General features: G+C 34.9%; 2 protein-coding genes across 2 annotated transcripts; both read right to left on the reverse strand.

Moving 5' to 3' along the window:
- Positions 1–2,086: 2,086 nt before the first annotated feature.
- Positions 2,087–8,952, reverse strand: LOC120193822 (MLO-like protein 13). Its single transcript, XM_039196254.1, has 14 exons — positions 8,833–8,952; positions 8,692–8,746; positions 8,406–8,587; positions 8,116–8,235; positions 6,890–6,938; positions 3,587–3,666; positions 3,426–3,500; positions 3,253–3,341; positions 3,110–3,159; positions 2,984–3,022; positions 2,692–2,918; positions 2,546–2,613; positions 2,403–2,463; positions 2,087–2,304 (listed from the first exon to the last, which is right to left on the reverse strand). The coding sequence occupies exons 1-14, from the start codon at positions 8,950–8,952 to the stop codon at positions 2,092–2,094; spliced, it is 1,428 nt and encodes a 475-aa protein (XP_039052185.1). The 3' UTR covers positions 2,087–2,091.
- Positions 8,953–9,940: 988 nt separating this feature from the next.
- On the reverse strand, positions 9,941–12,586 carry LOC120193821 (MLO-like protein 13). Its single transcript, XM_039196253.1, has 14 exons — positions 12,423–12,586; positions 12,279–12,336; positions 11,985–12,196; positions 11,779–11,895; positions 11,641–11,689; positions 11,462–11,541; positions 11,301–11,375; positions 11,125–11,213; positions 10,982–11,031; positions 10,854–10,894; positions 10,564–10,770; positions 10,418–10,485; positions 10,276–10,336; positions 9,941–10,178 (listed from the first exon to the last, which is right to left on the reverse strand). The coding sequence occupies exons 1-14, from the start codon at positions 12,543–12,545 to the stop codon at positions 9,966–9,968; spliced, it is 1,443 nt and encodes a 480-aa protein (XP_039052184.1). The 5' UTR covers positions 12,546–12,586; the 3' UTR covers positions 9,941–9,965.
- Positions 12,587–13,230: the final 644 nt, after the last annotated feature.

Here is a 13,230-nt window from a genome sequence, read left to right on the forward strand (position 1 = left end):
AGAGAGAGAGATAGGGGAAAGAAAAATGAAGGAAACAGACCTTTCACTTTTTGCAGTGCTTCAATAGTGCATCTCGTTTGTTAAGCTTCAAGCACTGAATGGACAAGCATAAAATAAATGGACGGTTCTTTTATGCTATGACCACTGGATCAACATGTATAACGAAGATCATAATGGTACCCTCCCAAGGTGATCTAGACCTCGTTCGGCAATAAGAGACACCAGAAGAAATAGAAAAAATAGCAACAACCACCAAAGTTGGCGTATACTCCAAATTGAACTATTATTCTGCTGCCATATCTTAATTTTCAATATCAATGTGCCAAAAAGGAAAGCAAAGGAGTAAATAAAAAAGGGGTCTTATATGATGACCTTCATGATTATATCATCTACATGAAATAGAAATGAAGATGACAAACTAATAAGCATATAAGGAGGATATGCAAAGGTGAGGAGGGTAAGTAAAAGAAAAGTAATATGCTAAAGGAATTAGCCAAGTGAACAAGGAAAGCATAAAACTTCCACTGTTGACATATAGGACATAGAAATTGCCTTCAACATGGAGGGTGGAGTGTGCTAATTAGGAAGTTACCGTTATGGTCGTTAGTGTCAGGTGGTTAATGGAGTTCAATATGGTACTTGTTTCTTCTGTTATGGTGAACGCCATGTACTCAGACGAGTAGGAACCAACTCAAAAGTGAGTATATAAAAATTGATAAAAAGCATAATGATGTGACATGTGTCATATGTATCCAAAGTGATAACATAACATATATCATGTGTACATAAATATTAAATAATGATGTGGCATGTGCCATATGTATTCAAAGTGATGACATGATATGTATTATGTGTACATAAATATTAAATAATGATGTAGCACATGCCACATGTAAACAAGTGATGAGGTGACATATTTTACCCAAATATAAAACGTTGGTCTTAAAGTACTAAAAAAGATAAGAATAAAAATGATCATTTAATCAAACATTAGAGATTTTTTTTTACATCATGCTCATATAAAAATCTATATTTAACTTATAATTAATTGATTCTATCGACAATTCAGTGTCACTTGCCTCGTGATATACAACTTAGCCAAATACTTTATTATTGGTATAGAAAAAAATTCAGATAACATAAGTGTTTGTGTTTGATCTTGTACACACTACAACTCAGTTATCAGTTTTGTAGTGTTTCTACAACACTACACATTACATCTTGTTGTATAATTTGTATGCTTTCATTTGCTTCTTTTTCCATTCTATCAGTCTGTCTTGCACCAGAAACAGAGGAGCCCATCTTACTCGCTTTATATTTTCCTCTTGCAAGCCAATTCTCTATTTTAGTCTTAGTTTCCTCTCCAAACATCCCTTCATTGAATTTGCTACCCATCTTTCACCACCACCCAAAAAATAAAGGGAAAAAACATTCAAACAAAGAGCATAACAATAAATTAAGTCTACCCAAAATTGCGTACCTGTGTAACTAGAATGTACAAAGGTAAGGTGATGTAGCTACACAGAACTTGAACGTTCACACTGCAAAACCAAATAAATTGTAAAAATAAAAAACAACGGTGAGCTTTAGATCATAGGATAAATTCACTGGTTATTGAATAGTTACCCCATTATAAGCCTAGGGACGATAAACCCGACTTTTTACGTGATGCATGACCGGAATCCATACGTGCTCTTACAAGAAACAAACTTGCTTGATCAGTAAGAAAGATAGCTTAATTATTTATTTATTTGTGACATTGGCGGGTATAATAAGATCCAGAAGAAGAAAGTGAGTTCGAATGCTTTTTGAAAGAAGATGAAGTGAATCAAATATGAAACGTTGGTCTTAAAGTACTGAAAAAATAAGAATCAAATCATTTAATCAAATATTAGAGATAATTTTTGACATCATGCTTAGATAAAAATCTATATTTAACTTATAATTTATTGATTTTATTTGCAATTCAGTGTCACTTGCCTCGTGACATACAACTTAGTCAAATACTTTATTATTAATATAGACTAAAAAATTCAGATGACATAAATGTTTGTGTTTGTGTTTGAACTTGTACACACTACAACTCAGTTATCAGTTTTGTAGTGTTTCTACAACACTACACATTGCATCTTGCTCTATAATTTGTATGCTTTCATATGCTTCTTTTTCCATCCTATCAGTTTCTCTTGCACCAGAAACAAAGAAGCCCCTCTTACTCGCTTGATCTTTGCTTCTTGTAAGCCAATCCTCTAATTTAGTCTGAGTCTGCTCTCCAAACATCCCTTCCTTGAATTTGCTACCCATCTTTCACCACCACCCAAAAAATAAAGGAAAAAAACATTCAAACAAAGAGCATAACAATAAATTAAGGATTGTACTCTACCCAAAAAAAAATTACGTACCTGTGTAACTAGAACATACAAAGGCAAGGTGATAAAGCTACACAGAACTTGAACGATCACGCTGCAAAACCAAAGAAATTGTAAAAACGAGCAATGGTGAGATTTAGATCATAGGATAAATCCACTAGTTGTTGAATAGTTACCCCATTATAAGCCTAGGGACGATAAACCCGACTTTTTCCATGATGCATGACCGAAATCCATACGTGCTCTTACAAGAAACAAACTTGTTTGATCAGTAAGAAAGAAAGTTTGGTTATTTATTTATTTGTGACATTGGCGGGCATACCAAGATCCAGAAGAAGAAAGCCAGTTCGAATGCGTTTTGAAACAAAATGAAATGAATCAAGTGAAGAATGATGGCAGGCCTTTTAAACCAAAAATGCTCGTCGGAAGGTTTAACTCGTGCTGCTTCACCTTTCTCCTTCATTTCACCCACATCCTGAGTTAACCGAATGATTACATGCTCTAGTTTAGCCCCCAAAACAACCAGAAGCTGTGAAGGTTTGTTTAGCATATCGATTAAATGATATCTGAACCTCAATATGTATGAATACATTCAGCAGTTAATCCACTTACAACAACAGGGAGAAATGATAGCCAAAAATACGAATGCCATCCTGCTTGGAAACAAATAGATGCCTATATTACTATAGTTTATACATTATATAAATACGTCGAATACATTTAGATTAAAGGAACCTTACCTTTCACATTAAATAGCAAAAACATCACCACAAATAGCCACATGTACCAGCTACATATACATAAATATACCAGACAAGCAGGCTATTAGTATTTTATGGGCTCAAAACCGAAGGGATATCTAAAGGATTAATGAAGCAATTACCTTATGCCAACAACTTTATTGAAGTCGACTTCGAGGGTTCGCATCATGTAATTGTGGAAATCAAATTCAGGATGGCCTGGGATATGAGCCTATAATAGAGGAAAGGGGAAAAGGTAATTGGTTTAACATATTCTTTTGAAGAAATAAAGATAATATTGGTTTGGGTACTTAACCATGATAAACCCTTCTCGAAGTACGATATACTCTGACTTGGTAATAGAGTTGTAAAACTGCTTGAAAAATGACCTCTGCCCACACCACAACCCCATAGGAATGGTAAATATCTACATCTATAGAGGAGGAGATAATATGAATATATAGGTGAAAGGCTTACGATCCATATCACCATAGGTGTCTTTTTCCAACCTTCTTTCGCATGTTGCGTTATAAACAAATGGCGATGAAGTGTATCCTCTGTCGGTGTTGAAAATTCAATGCACCGAAAGGTGTAAGTTGAAATTTGAAATAAAAAAAAACAAATGCACCAAAAGGTGCATAGTCAAAAAGGTGCAGCAATTTGTTGAAAAAATGAAAGGGGAAATTACAAACTTTAGTCACTAACTTTAGGGTATTTACAAATTAGTCATTATGATTCAACTATAAATACCCTAGCTCATTTAGCTTCAAAACCATCCCAAAGCATTCTAGCTTTCTTCCAATACTAGAGAGAATTTAGAGAGTTTCTTGAGAGTTGTTTTCTCCTTTTTATCAAGAGAGAATTATCATTGTTTTCTCCTTGGTAGATCGAGAGAGGTTGTAATTCCTATTTTTCTCATAGTGAAATTCTTCTACCGTTGCCCGTGGTTTTTACCCTATATTATTTAGGGGTTTTCCACGTAAATTTTGTGTCTCTTTTATCTTCAATTTTTATTTTCTCAAATTATCAGTTGCATTTTTGCTCTATCCGATAGCCGTCTTTCGCAACAATTGGTATCCGAGCCAGATTTGAGTGTGTAATATCTGCTTATTGTCTTTGTGGTTGCCACCAAAAGGTGGATCCTCCAACATAAGAAAGTAAGAAGTTATTACACATTCTTTGAAGGTTCCAGAGAACTATTCACTATAGTGAAATAGTGGGAGCTATCCGTAATAGAAGCTATGACAACGAAATTTGATATTAAAAATTCAATGGGAGAAATTTCTCACTGTGAAAATTGAAGATGAAGGCCATCCTGAGGAAAGACGGTTGTCTAGCAGCTATTAGTGACAGGCCAGTGGATTTCACAGACGACAACAAATGGATCGAAATTGACGGGAATGCTATGACAAACTTTCATCTAGCATTAGCAGATGAAGTATTATCAAGCATCGAGGAGAAGAAGACAGCTAAGGAGATATGAGATCATCTCACCAAATTGTACGAGGCCAGATCGTTGCGCAATAAAATTTTCCTTAAGAGAAAATTGTACACTCTCCGGATGTCAGAATCTACTTCAATGACATAGCACTTAAACACACTGAACACTTTATTTTCTCAGCTTACATCCTTAAGCTGTAAAATAGTAGAACAATAACGTGCTGAACTTCTACTTCAAAGTCTACCGGATTCGTATGATCAACTCATCATCAACTTGACAAACAGTAATATCATCAGTCTAGTCTTCGATAACGTTGCAGCTGCTGTTCTACAAGAATAAAATCGGCGCAAGAACAAGGAAGATAGACAAGTAAATCTGCAACAAGCAGAAGCATTGACAACGATGAGAGGGAGATCAACAGAACGTGGCCAAAGCAGCAGTCACAAACATGGTAAATCGAAGTCGAGGAGCAAGAAGAATTTAAAGTGCTACAACTGTGGAAAGAAGGGTCACTTGAAGACGGATTGTTGGAGTCTAAATAAAAACTCCAATCCACAAGGCAATACCGCAAACACTTCAGATGATGGAGATGCTTTATGCTGTGAAGCGTCAACCACCATGGAAGACAGAAAAAGATTTGCAGATATATGACTCATTGATTCGGGAGCAACATATCACATGACCTCAAGAAGAGAATGGTTCCATCATTATAAACCTGTCTTAGGAAGATCTGTGTATAGTTGCAATGATCATGCCTTAAATATCGTTGGCGTGGGAACCATCGAATTGAAGATGTATGATGGAACAATTAAAGTTGTTCGAGATGTGCGGCACGTGAAAGGCCTGAAGAAAAAATTATTATCTTACGGATTGTTGGATAATAATGCAAGCAAGATTGAAACACGGAAAGGAATCATGAAGGTGTTCCGTGGAGCTCTTGTGGTGCTGAAAAGCGAAAAGATAGCTGCAAACTTGTACATGCTGAAGGGAAAAACTTTGCTAGAAGCAAAAGCCTCTGTTGTCTCATGTAGTTCAGATTCTGCAATGCTATGGCATCAGAAACTTGGACACATGTCAGAACAAGGAATGAAAGTCCTTGTGGAGAAAAAGCTACTTCCAGGCTTAACAAAGGTATCACTTCCTTTGTATGAGCATTGCATAACAAGTAAGCAGCACCGGTTGAAATTCAACACATCAAATTCTAGAGGCAAAAGTGTTCTAGAATTAGTTTACTCTGACGTATGGCAAGCACCAGTTACATCCCTAGGCGGAGCAAAATATTTTGTCTCATTTATTGATGACTACTCCAGGAGATGTTGGGTGTACCCTATTAAAAAGAAGTCTGACGTGTTTTCAACTTTCAAAAACTTCAAAGCGCGGGTGGAACTTGATTTTGGAAATAAGATCAAGTGTTTCAGAACAGATAATGGAGGAGAATACACAAGTGAAAATTTTGATGACTTTTGCAGGAAGGAAGGCATCAAAAGGCACAGTGACGAACACTCCTCAACAAAATGGAGTGGCAGAGCGGATGAACAGAACCTTGTTAGAAAGAACAAGAGCAATGTTGAGGGATGCAAGCCTGGAAAAATCATTCTGGACAGAAGCAGTCAATACCGCCTGTTATTTGGTGAATCGAGCTCCATCAACTGCAATAGAGCTGAAGACACCAATGGAGATGTGGACTGGTAAACCAGCTGATTATTCAAACCTCCAATCAAATCTTCAAGTGGGAGATTGTTGAAAATTCAATGCACCGAAAGGTGCAAGTTGAAATTTGAAAGAAGAAAAATAAACAAATGCACCGAATGATGCATAGTCAAAAAGGTTCAGCAATTTGTTGAAAAAATGAAAGGGTAAATTACAAACTTTAGTCACTAAACTTTAGGGTATTTACAAATTAGTCATTATGATTCAACTATAAATATCCTAGCTCATTTAGCTTCAAAATCATCCCAAAACATTCTAGCTTTCTTCTAATACTAGAGAGAATTTAGAGAGTTTCTTGAGAGTTGTTTTCTCCTTTTTATCAAGAGAGAATTATTATTGTTTTCTCCTTGGTAGATCGAGAGAGGTTGTAATTCCTATTTTCTCATAGTGAAACTCTTCTACCGTTGCTCGTGGTTTTTACCCTATATTATTTAGGGGTTTTCCACGTAAATTTTGTCTCTTTTATCTTCAATTTTTATTTTCTCAAATTATCAGTTGCATTTTTTCTCTATCCGATAGTCGTCTTCCGCAACAGTCGGGCCGTAAGAAAACATAACCATTAATCTTGTTACCCAATAGTGAATCAAATAATACATTAATTTGGAGATAAGTTTTTTTCATCATGTTACCTCTTCTATTCCAATGTTTCCAGTCTTCCCAATGTTTCCATCTTCGTATCTGCATATGTAAACAAAAATTTATCAACATCTTTTTTAAATAAAGTCTACAAGGGTTAACATCTTTTGGTTGAATATTATTTATTTATATAATAGTTTGCATCATTTGAAATGTGTTTTTGGATGAGGTATTCTATACGACAATCATGGTAATATTAGGATCGACTGTTTTTCATATTCGGATTGGAGAAGATGTAAGGGAGACAAGTGATCTACTTCATAATATTGTGTTTGTTTGAGGCATTTTGGTTTTATGGAAGAGTAAGAAATAAAAATATGATCTCACGATCCAGTGCAAAAGTTGAATATAGATATGGTCAAATTTGTTTGAAATCATATGGATATTTCAGCTCTTCAATGAAGTGGGAATTAAAGTTTCACTACCTACAAATCTATGATGTGATCGTCAAATTGTGCTACACACCACTTCTAATTTAGTCTTTTATGAACGAACGAAACACATCGATATTGATTGTCATTTTATTCATAAAATGATCCAACATAATTTGATTATTACTGACTATGTGAAAACTGAAGAACAACTAGAAATATTTTCACAAAATGCTCTTAACGGGTCTGGATTGATTATTTATGTAACAGGTTGAACATGATTAATATCTATGCTACAACTTGAGGGGGAGAGCTACAAATTTGTAGGCTAAATGATAATATTAATATCTATTGTTTAATGTAGTATATTACTTAACATAATATAGAACCTTTATACTTGTATAAATATCTATAATGATGATGAATAAAATACAAGAATTCATTCTCTTTCTAATACTATTTTATAGTGTTCTTGAAAGAAAATTCTCACAATTCTAACTCAGACAAACACGTCAATTTTCTCAAATCCAAGAAGCTTTAGAACTCCAAAAATATTTTTAGCAGATTTTTTGTGTTTAATTTAGTGAAATTTTAAAAGATTTAGAGAAAATCTTAATCAATAGTGTGATAGAGGATGATGAGACAAGTTCATTGATATCTAGGGTGGTCGTAAAAGATGTCATCAATGGCTAAAAATGAGGAAAAACCTAAGTTTAGTTGCTTAATTGAAACTTTCTATAGTTGAATGATCAAATCTAGATAACACCTAAAGTTCAGTGACCAATGTTCTAATTTACCCTTTATTTATTTTGCAACAAATTTTAAAAGTCGGAAGAATAAAACATCACCCTTGCTATTCCAAGAACCACCGTAATGATGCAATATATTGCATGAACCACTGCCAATACATTGATGAAAATTTGCAGCTGATATAATAATGTTTCCAAAGACAATGAGGGGACGTTCCCCTGAGATAAGGAGAAAAAAATAGATTTAAGCTTGGTTTGGAGAGCCTAATTCAAATCAGTCCCCTAGAGGAAGGATGAGCTTAAATCAAAGTCACAATTTGCTTTATGATTTATAAAGCACAGGGAGAAATTTCAAACTTTAACCAAATATTGAAACCATGGTATTATACCTCACGAGAACAATGATGGACTGTGGAAAACAGGCGTCGCCTGTTGTTTATCGATCGAGGAGTTTCGACTTCACGTTTGCATGGAAGCATAGTGGATGCTTTATAAATAGGGATGCATATTTTACTTACTAGACCTTTGAAGACAATTAATACAAGGGAAATGAATCCTAAAAACACCAGTTCTGCCAACAATCACGAGTAAAAGAATTTGTTAGAAGAAGAAAAACAGATGAATCCATATCAAGATCAGAGAGAGATAGAGGAAAGAAAAAGGAATGAAACAGACCTTTCAATTTTTGCAGTGCTTCAAATAATGCATCTCGTTTGTTAAGCTTCAAGCACTGGATGGACGAGCATAAAATAAACGGACGGTTCTTTTAGGCTATGACCACTAGACCAACATGTATAACGAAAATCATAATGATACCTTCCCAAGGCGATCTAGAACTCGTTCGGCAATAAGAGACGCCAGAAGAACTATAAAAAAAATAGCAGCAACCACCCAAGTTGGCGTATACTCCAAATTGGACTCTTCTTCTGCTGCCATAACTTAATTTTCAATATCAATGCGCGCAGAAGGAAAGCAAAAGAGTAAATAAAAAATGGGGTCTTATATGATGATTCTTGCCTTCATGATTATATCATCTACATGAATTAGAAATGAAGATGACAAACTAATAAGCATATAAGGAGGATATGTAAAGGTGATGAGGGCAAGTTAAAGAAAAGTAATGTGCCAAAGGAATCAACCAAGTGAACAAGGAAAGCATAAAACTTCCACTGTTGACATATAGGACATAGAAATTGCCTTCAACATGGAGGGTGGAGTGTGCTAATTAGGAATTTACCCTTATGGTCGTTAGTGTCAAACGGTTAATGGAGTTTAGTCTACAACTTGTTTCTTCTGTTATGGTGAACGCCATGTACTCAGACGGGTAGGAGCCAACTCAAAAGCGAGTATATAGAAATTGATAAAAAAGTATAATGTCAAAATTCAACCCTAACATTTGATAAATTAGTCATTTTGGTCGCTATTTTTTGAAGCACCTTGGCTCTTGACGTTTTATTTTGGAGTAAAAAGTCACGTGATTGAATGAAAATCATTAGTTGACCAATGATCAATGCTTCTCATTGACATGACAAGTCATATGTATTCAATCATATGTATTCAAAGTGATGACGTGACATATGTTATATATACATAAATATTAAATAATAATGTGACGTATATCGCGTGTACATAAGTGATGATGTGACACATATCACATGTAAACTAGTGATGATGTGACATATTTTACCCGAATATGAAACGTTGATCTTAAAGTACTAAAAAATAAGAATCAAAGAGACCATTTAATCAAATATTAGAGATATTTTTTGACATCATGCTTAGATAAAAAAAACTATATTTAACTTATAATTTATTGATTTTATTGGCAATTCAGTGTCACTTGCCTTGTGACATACAACTTAGTCAAATACTTTATTATTAATATAGACTAAAAAATTTAGATCACATTAGTGTTTGTGTTTGATCTTGTACACACTACAACTCAGTTATCAGTTTTGTAGTGTTTCTACAACACTACACATTGCATCTTGCTCTATAATTTGTATGCTTTCATATGCTTCTTTTTCCATCCTATCAGTCTGTCTTGCACCAGAAACAGATGAGTCCCTCTTACTCGCTTGATCTTTGCCTCTTGAAAGCCAATCCTCTATTTTAGTCTGAGTCTGCTCTCCAAACATCCCTTCCTTGAATTTGCTACCCATCTTTCACCACCACCCAAAAAATAAAGGAAAAAAACATTCAAACAAAGAGCATAACAATAAATTAAGGATTGTATTCTACCCAAAGAAAATTACGTACCTGTGTAACTAGAACATACAAAGGCAAGGTGATGTAGCTACACAAAACTTGAACGATCACGCTGCAAAACCAAAAAAATTGTAAAAACAAGCAATGGTGAGATTTAGATCATAGGATAAATGCACTGGTTGTTGATAGTTACCCCATTATAAGTCTAGGGACGATAAACCCGACCTTTTCCATGATGCATGACCGGAATCCATACGTGCTCTTACAAGAAACAAACTTGTTTGATCAGTAAGAAAGAAAGATTGATTATTTTTTTATTTGTGACATTGGCGGGCATACCAAGATCCAGAAGAAGAAAGCCAGTTCGAATGCGTTTTGAAACAAGATGAAGTGAATCAAGTGAAGAATGATAGCAGGCCTTTTAAACCAAAAATGCTCGTCAGAAGGTTTAACTCGTGCTGCTTCACCTTTGTCCTTCATTTCACCCACATCCTGAGCTAATCGAATGATTACATGCTCTAGTTTACCGCCCACAACAAGCAGAAGCTGTGAAGGTTTGTTTAGCATATCAATTAAATGCTATCTGAACCTCAATATGTATGAATACGTACTGCAGTTAATACACTTACAACAACAGGGAGAAACGATAGCCAAAAATACATATGCCATCCTGCTTGAAAACACACAGATGTGTATTTTAATATGGTTTATACATTATATAAATACGTCGAATACATTTAGATTAAAGGAACGTTACCTTTCACATTAAATAGCAAAAACATCACCACAAATAGCCACAGGTACCAACTACATATACATAAATATACCAGACGAGCGGGCTATTAGTATTTTGTGGGCTCAAAACCAAAGGGATATCTAAAGGATTAATGAAGCAATTACCTTATGCCGACAACTTTTTTGAAGTCCACTTCGAGGGTTCGCATCATGTATTTGTGGAAATCAAATTCAGGATCGCTTGGGATATGAGCCTATAATGGATGAAAGGGGAAAAGGTAATTGGTTTAACATATTTTTTTGAAGAAATAAAGATAATACTTTTGGTTTGAATGCTTAACCATGATAAACCCTTCTCGAAGTGCTATGTACTCTGACTTGGTAACAGAGTTGTAAAACTGCTTGAAAAATGACCTCTGCCCACACCACAACCCCATAGCAATGGTAAATATTTACATCTATAGAGGAGGAGATGATATGAATATGTAGATGAAAGACTTACGATCCATGTCACCATATGCGTCTTTTTCCAACCTCCTTTCGCATGTTGCGTCATAAACGAATGGCGCTGAAGTGTATCCTCTGTCGGACCGTAGGAAAACATCATCATCATCAATCTTGTTACCTAATGGTGAATCAAATAATATATTAACTTGGAGATAAGTTGTTTCATCATGTTACCACTTCTATTCTCATGAATCCAGTCTTCCCATTGTTTCCATTGTTTTATCTGCATATGATAAACATGAATTTTCAAGGGAAAACAACTTCTGAAATGGACAATATATATTTTATTTATACTGGGGAAAAAAGCATCACCCTTGCTCCTCCAAGAACCATCGTAATGACACAATATATTACATGAACAACTGCCAATACAAAGATGAAGATGTGTAGCTGATGCAATGCTTCCAGTGACAATAAAGGGACCTTTCCCTGAGATAAGGGAAACAAATATCAGATTCAAATTACGGTTCTTAGCCTAATCCCTTAACCGAATATCAGAACCATTGTAATATATATACCTTAGAGCAATGCTCTAAGGTGGTCTCCGTCGAGAACAGGCGCCGTCTGTTGTTTATTGCATGAAGAGAATATTCTTTATGAGGTCTGCCTTCACTAGGCGGCTTGCATGGAAGAAGAACGGTTGACACGAAAGAATCAGGGACGCACATTTTACTTATTAGACCTTGAAAGACGGTCAGTAGAAGGGAGATGAACCCTAATAACATCAGTTCTGTCAACAAAAATGGATACATATTTGGTTAAGAACAAAAATTAGAACATTTGAATATTCAAGCTATAGTAAGGACTCAAACCTTCTTTCAGTTTCTGCAATGCTTCGTTCAATGCATCTTGATTTTTATGCTTCAAGAACTAGATCGACAAACATAATATTTTAGACTATGACCATCGACCATCATGTATATGTGAAAAAGGTTACGAAAATTTGTATTGGGTACCTTTCCAAGGTGATGAAGACCTCGTTCAGCGATAAGAGATATGAGAACAATGAGAAAACAAACGACAGCAACTATCCAAGTCGGCGTATACTGCAAAGAGCTTGGCTCTTCTGCTGCTGCCATATCTTAATTTCCACACGTGTGCTAAGGAAATGAAATGAAAATTGTTGCAGAGCATGATGATTGCTTTCACGAATTTATCATCTATTTGGAAGAGACATGAAGACGTGAAGGTGACAAAACAATAAAGCATAGGCAAAGGTGAAGGAAAAGAATTTTAAATAATGAAAAGTAGAAGAAAAGTAATGTGCCAAAGGAATCAACCAAGTGTTAAAGCAAAGCATAAAACTAGAGGACTCACCCGGGATCGACATCAACCTCTGTATTCACACACAAAGAATCTCATAACCAGTAATAATCAATCGATTACCCTCATATATTAGTTCTTGACTTTGTATTGATACGTATGTAAGTTTCGTATGCTAGGAAAATATATCTTTACTTTTTCGTTGGTTTTAAAACATTTTTTCATATCATGCCAAAATATATTGATGATTTACGCATACTTATTAAATATGTTATATTTTATGTAAATACATAAGTGATGGACACAAGATTTTATACTAGGACGAACTTATAAAATTTTATAGGGAATCGAACTTGTAGAATTTTAGATGAGAGAGAAAATAAATTATCAATAGAAAATACATAAAAAAAATCTAAAATATAAGAGAATTTGAAAATTTTAGGAGGAGACCACCCCAATTGCCCTCTCGACCCATCTAAGGTGGTTACAAAGTAGCATATG

This window comes from Hibiscus syriacus, unplaced genomic scaffold (assembly GCF_006381635.1).
Source record: "Hibiscus syriacus cultivar Baekdansim isolate YM2019G1 unplaced genomic scaffold, ASM638163v2 tig00116997_pilon, whole genome shotgun sequence".
Taxonomy (NCBI): Eukaryota; Viridiplantae; Streptophyta; class Magnoliopsida; order Malvales; family Malvaceae; genus Hibiscus; species Hibiscus syriacus.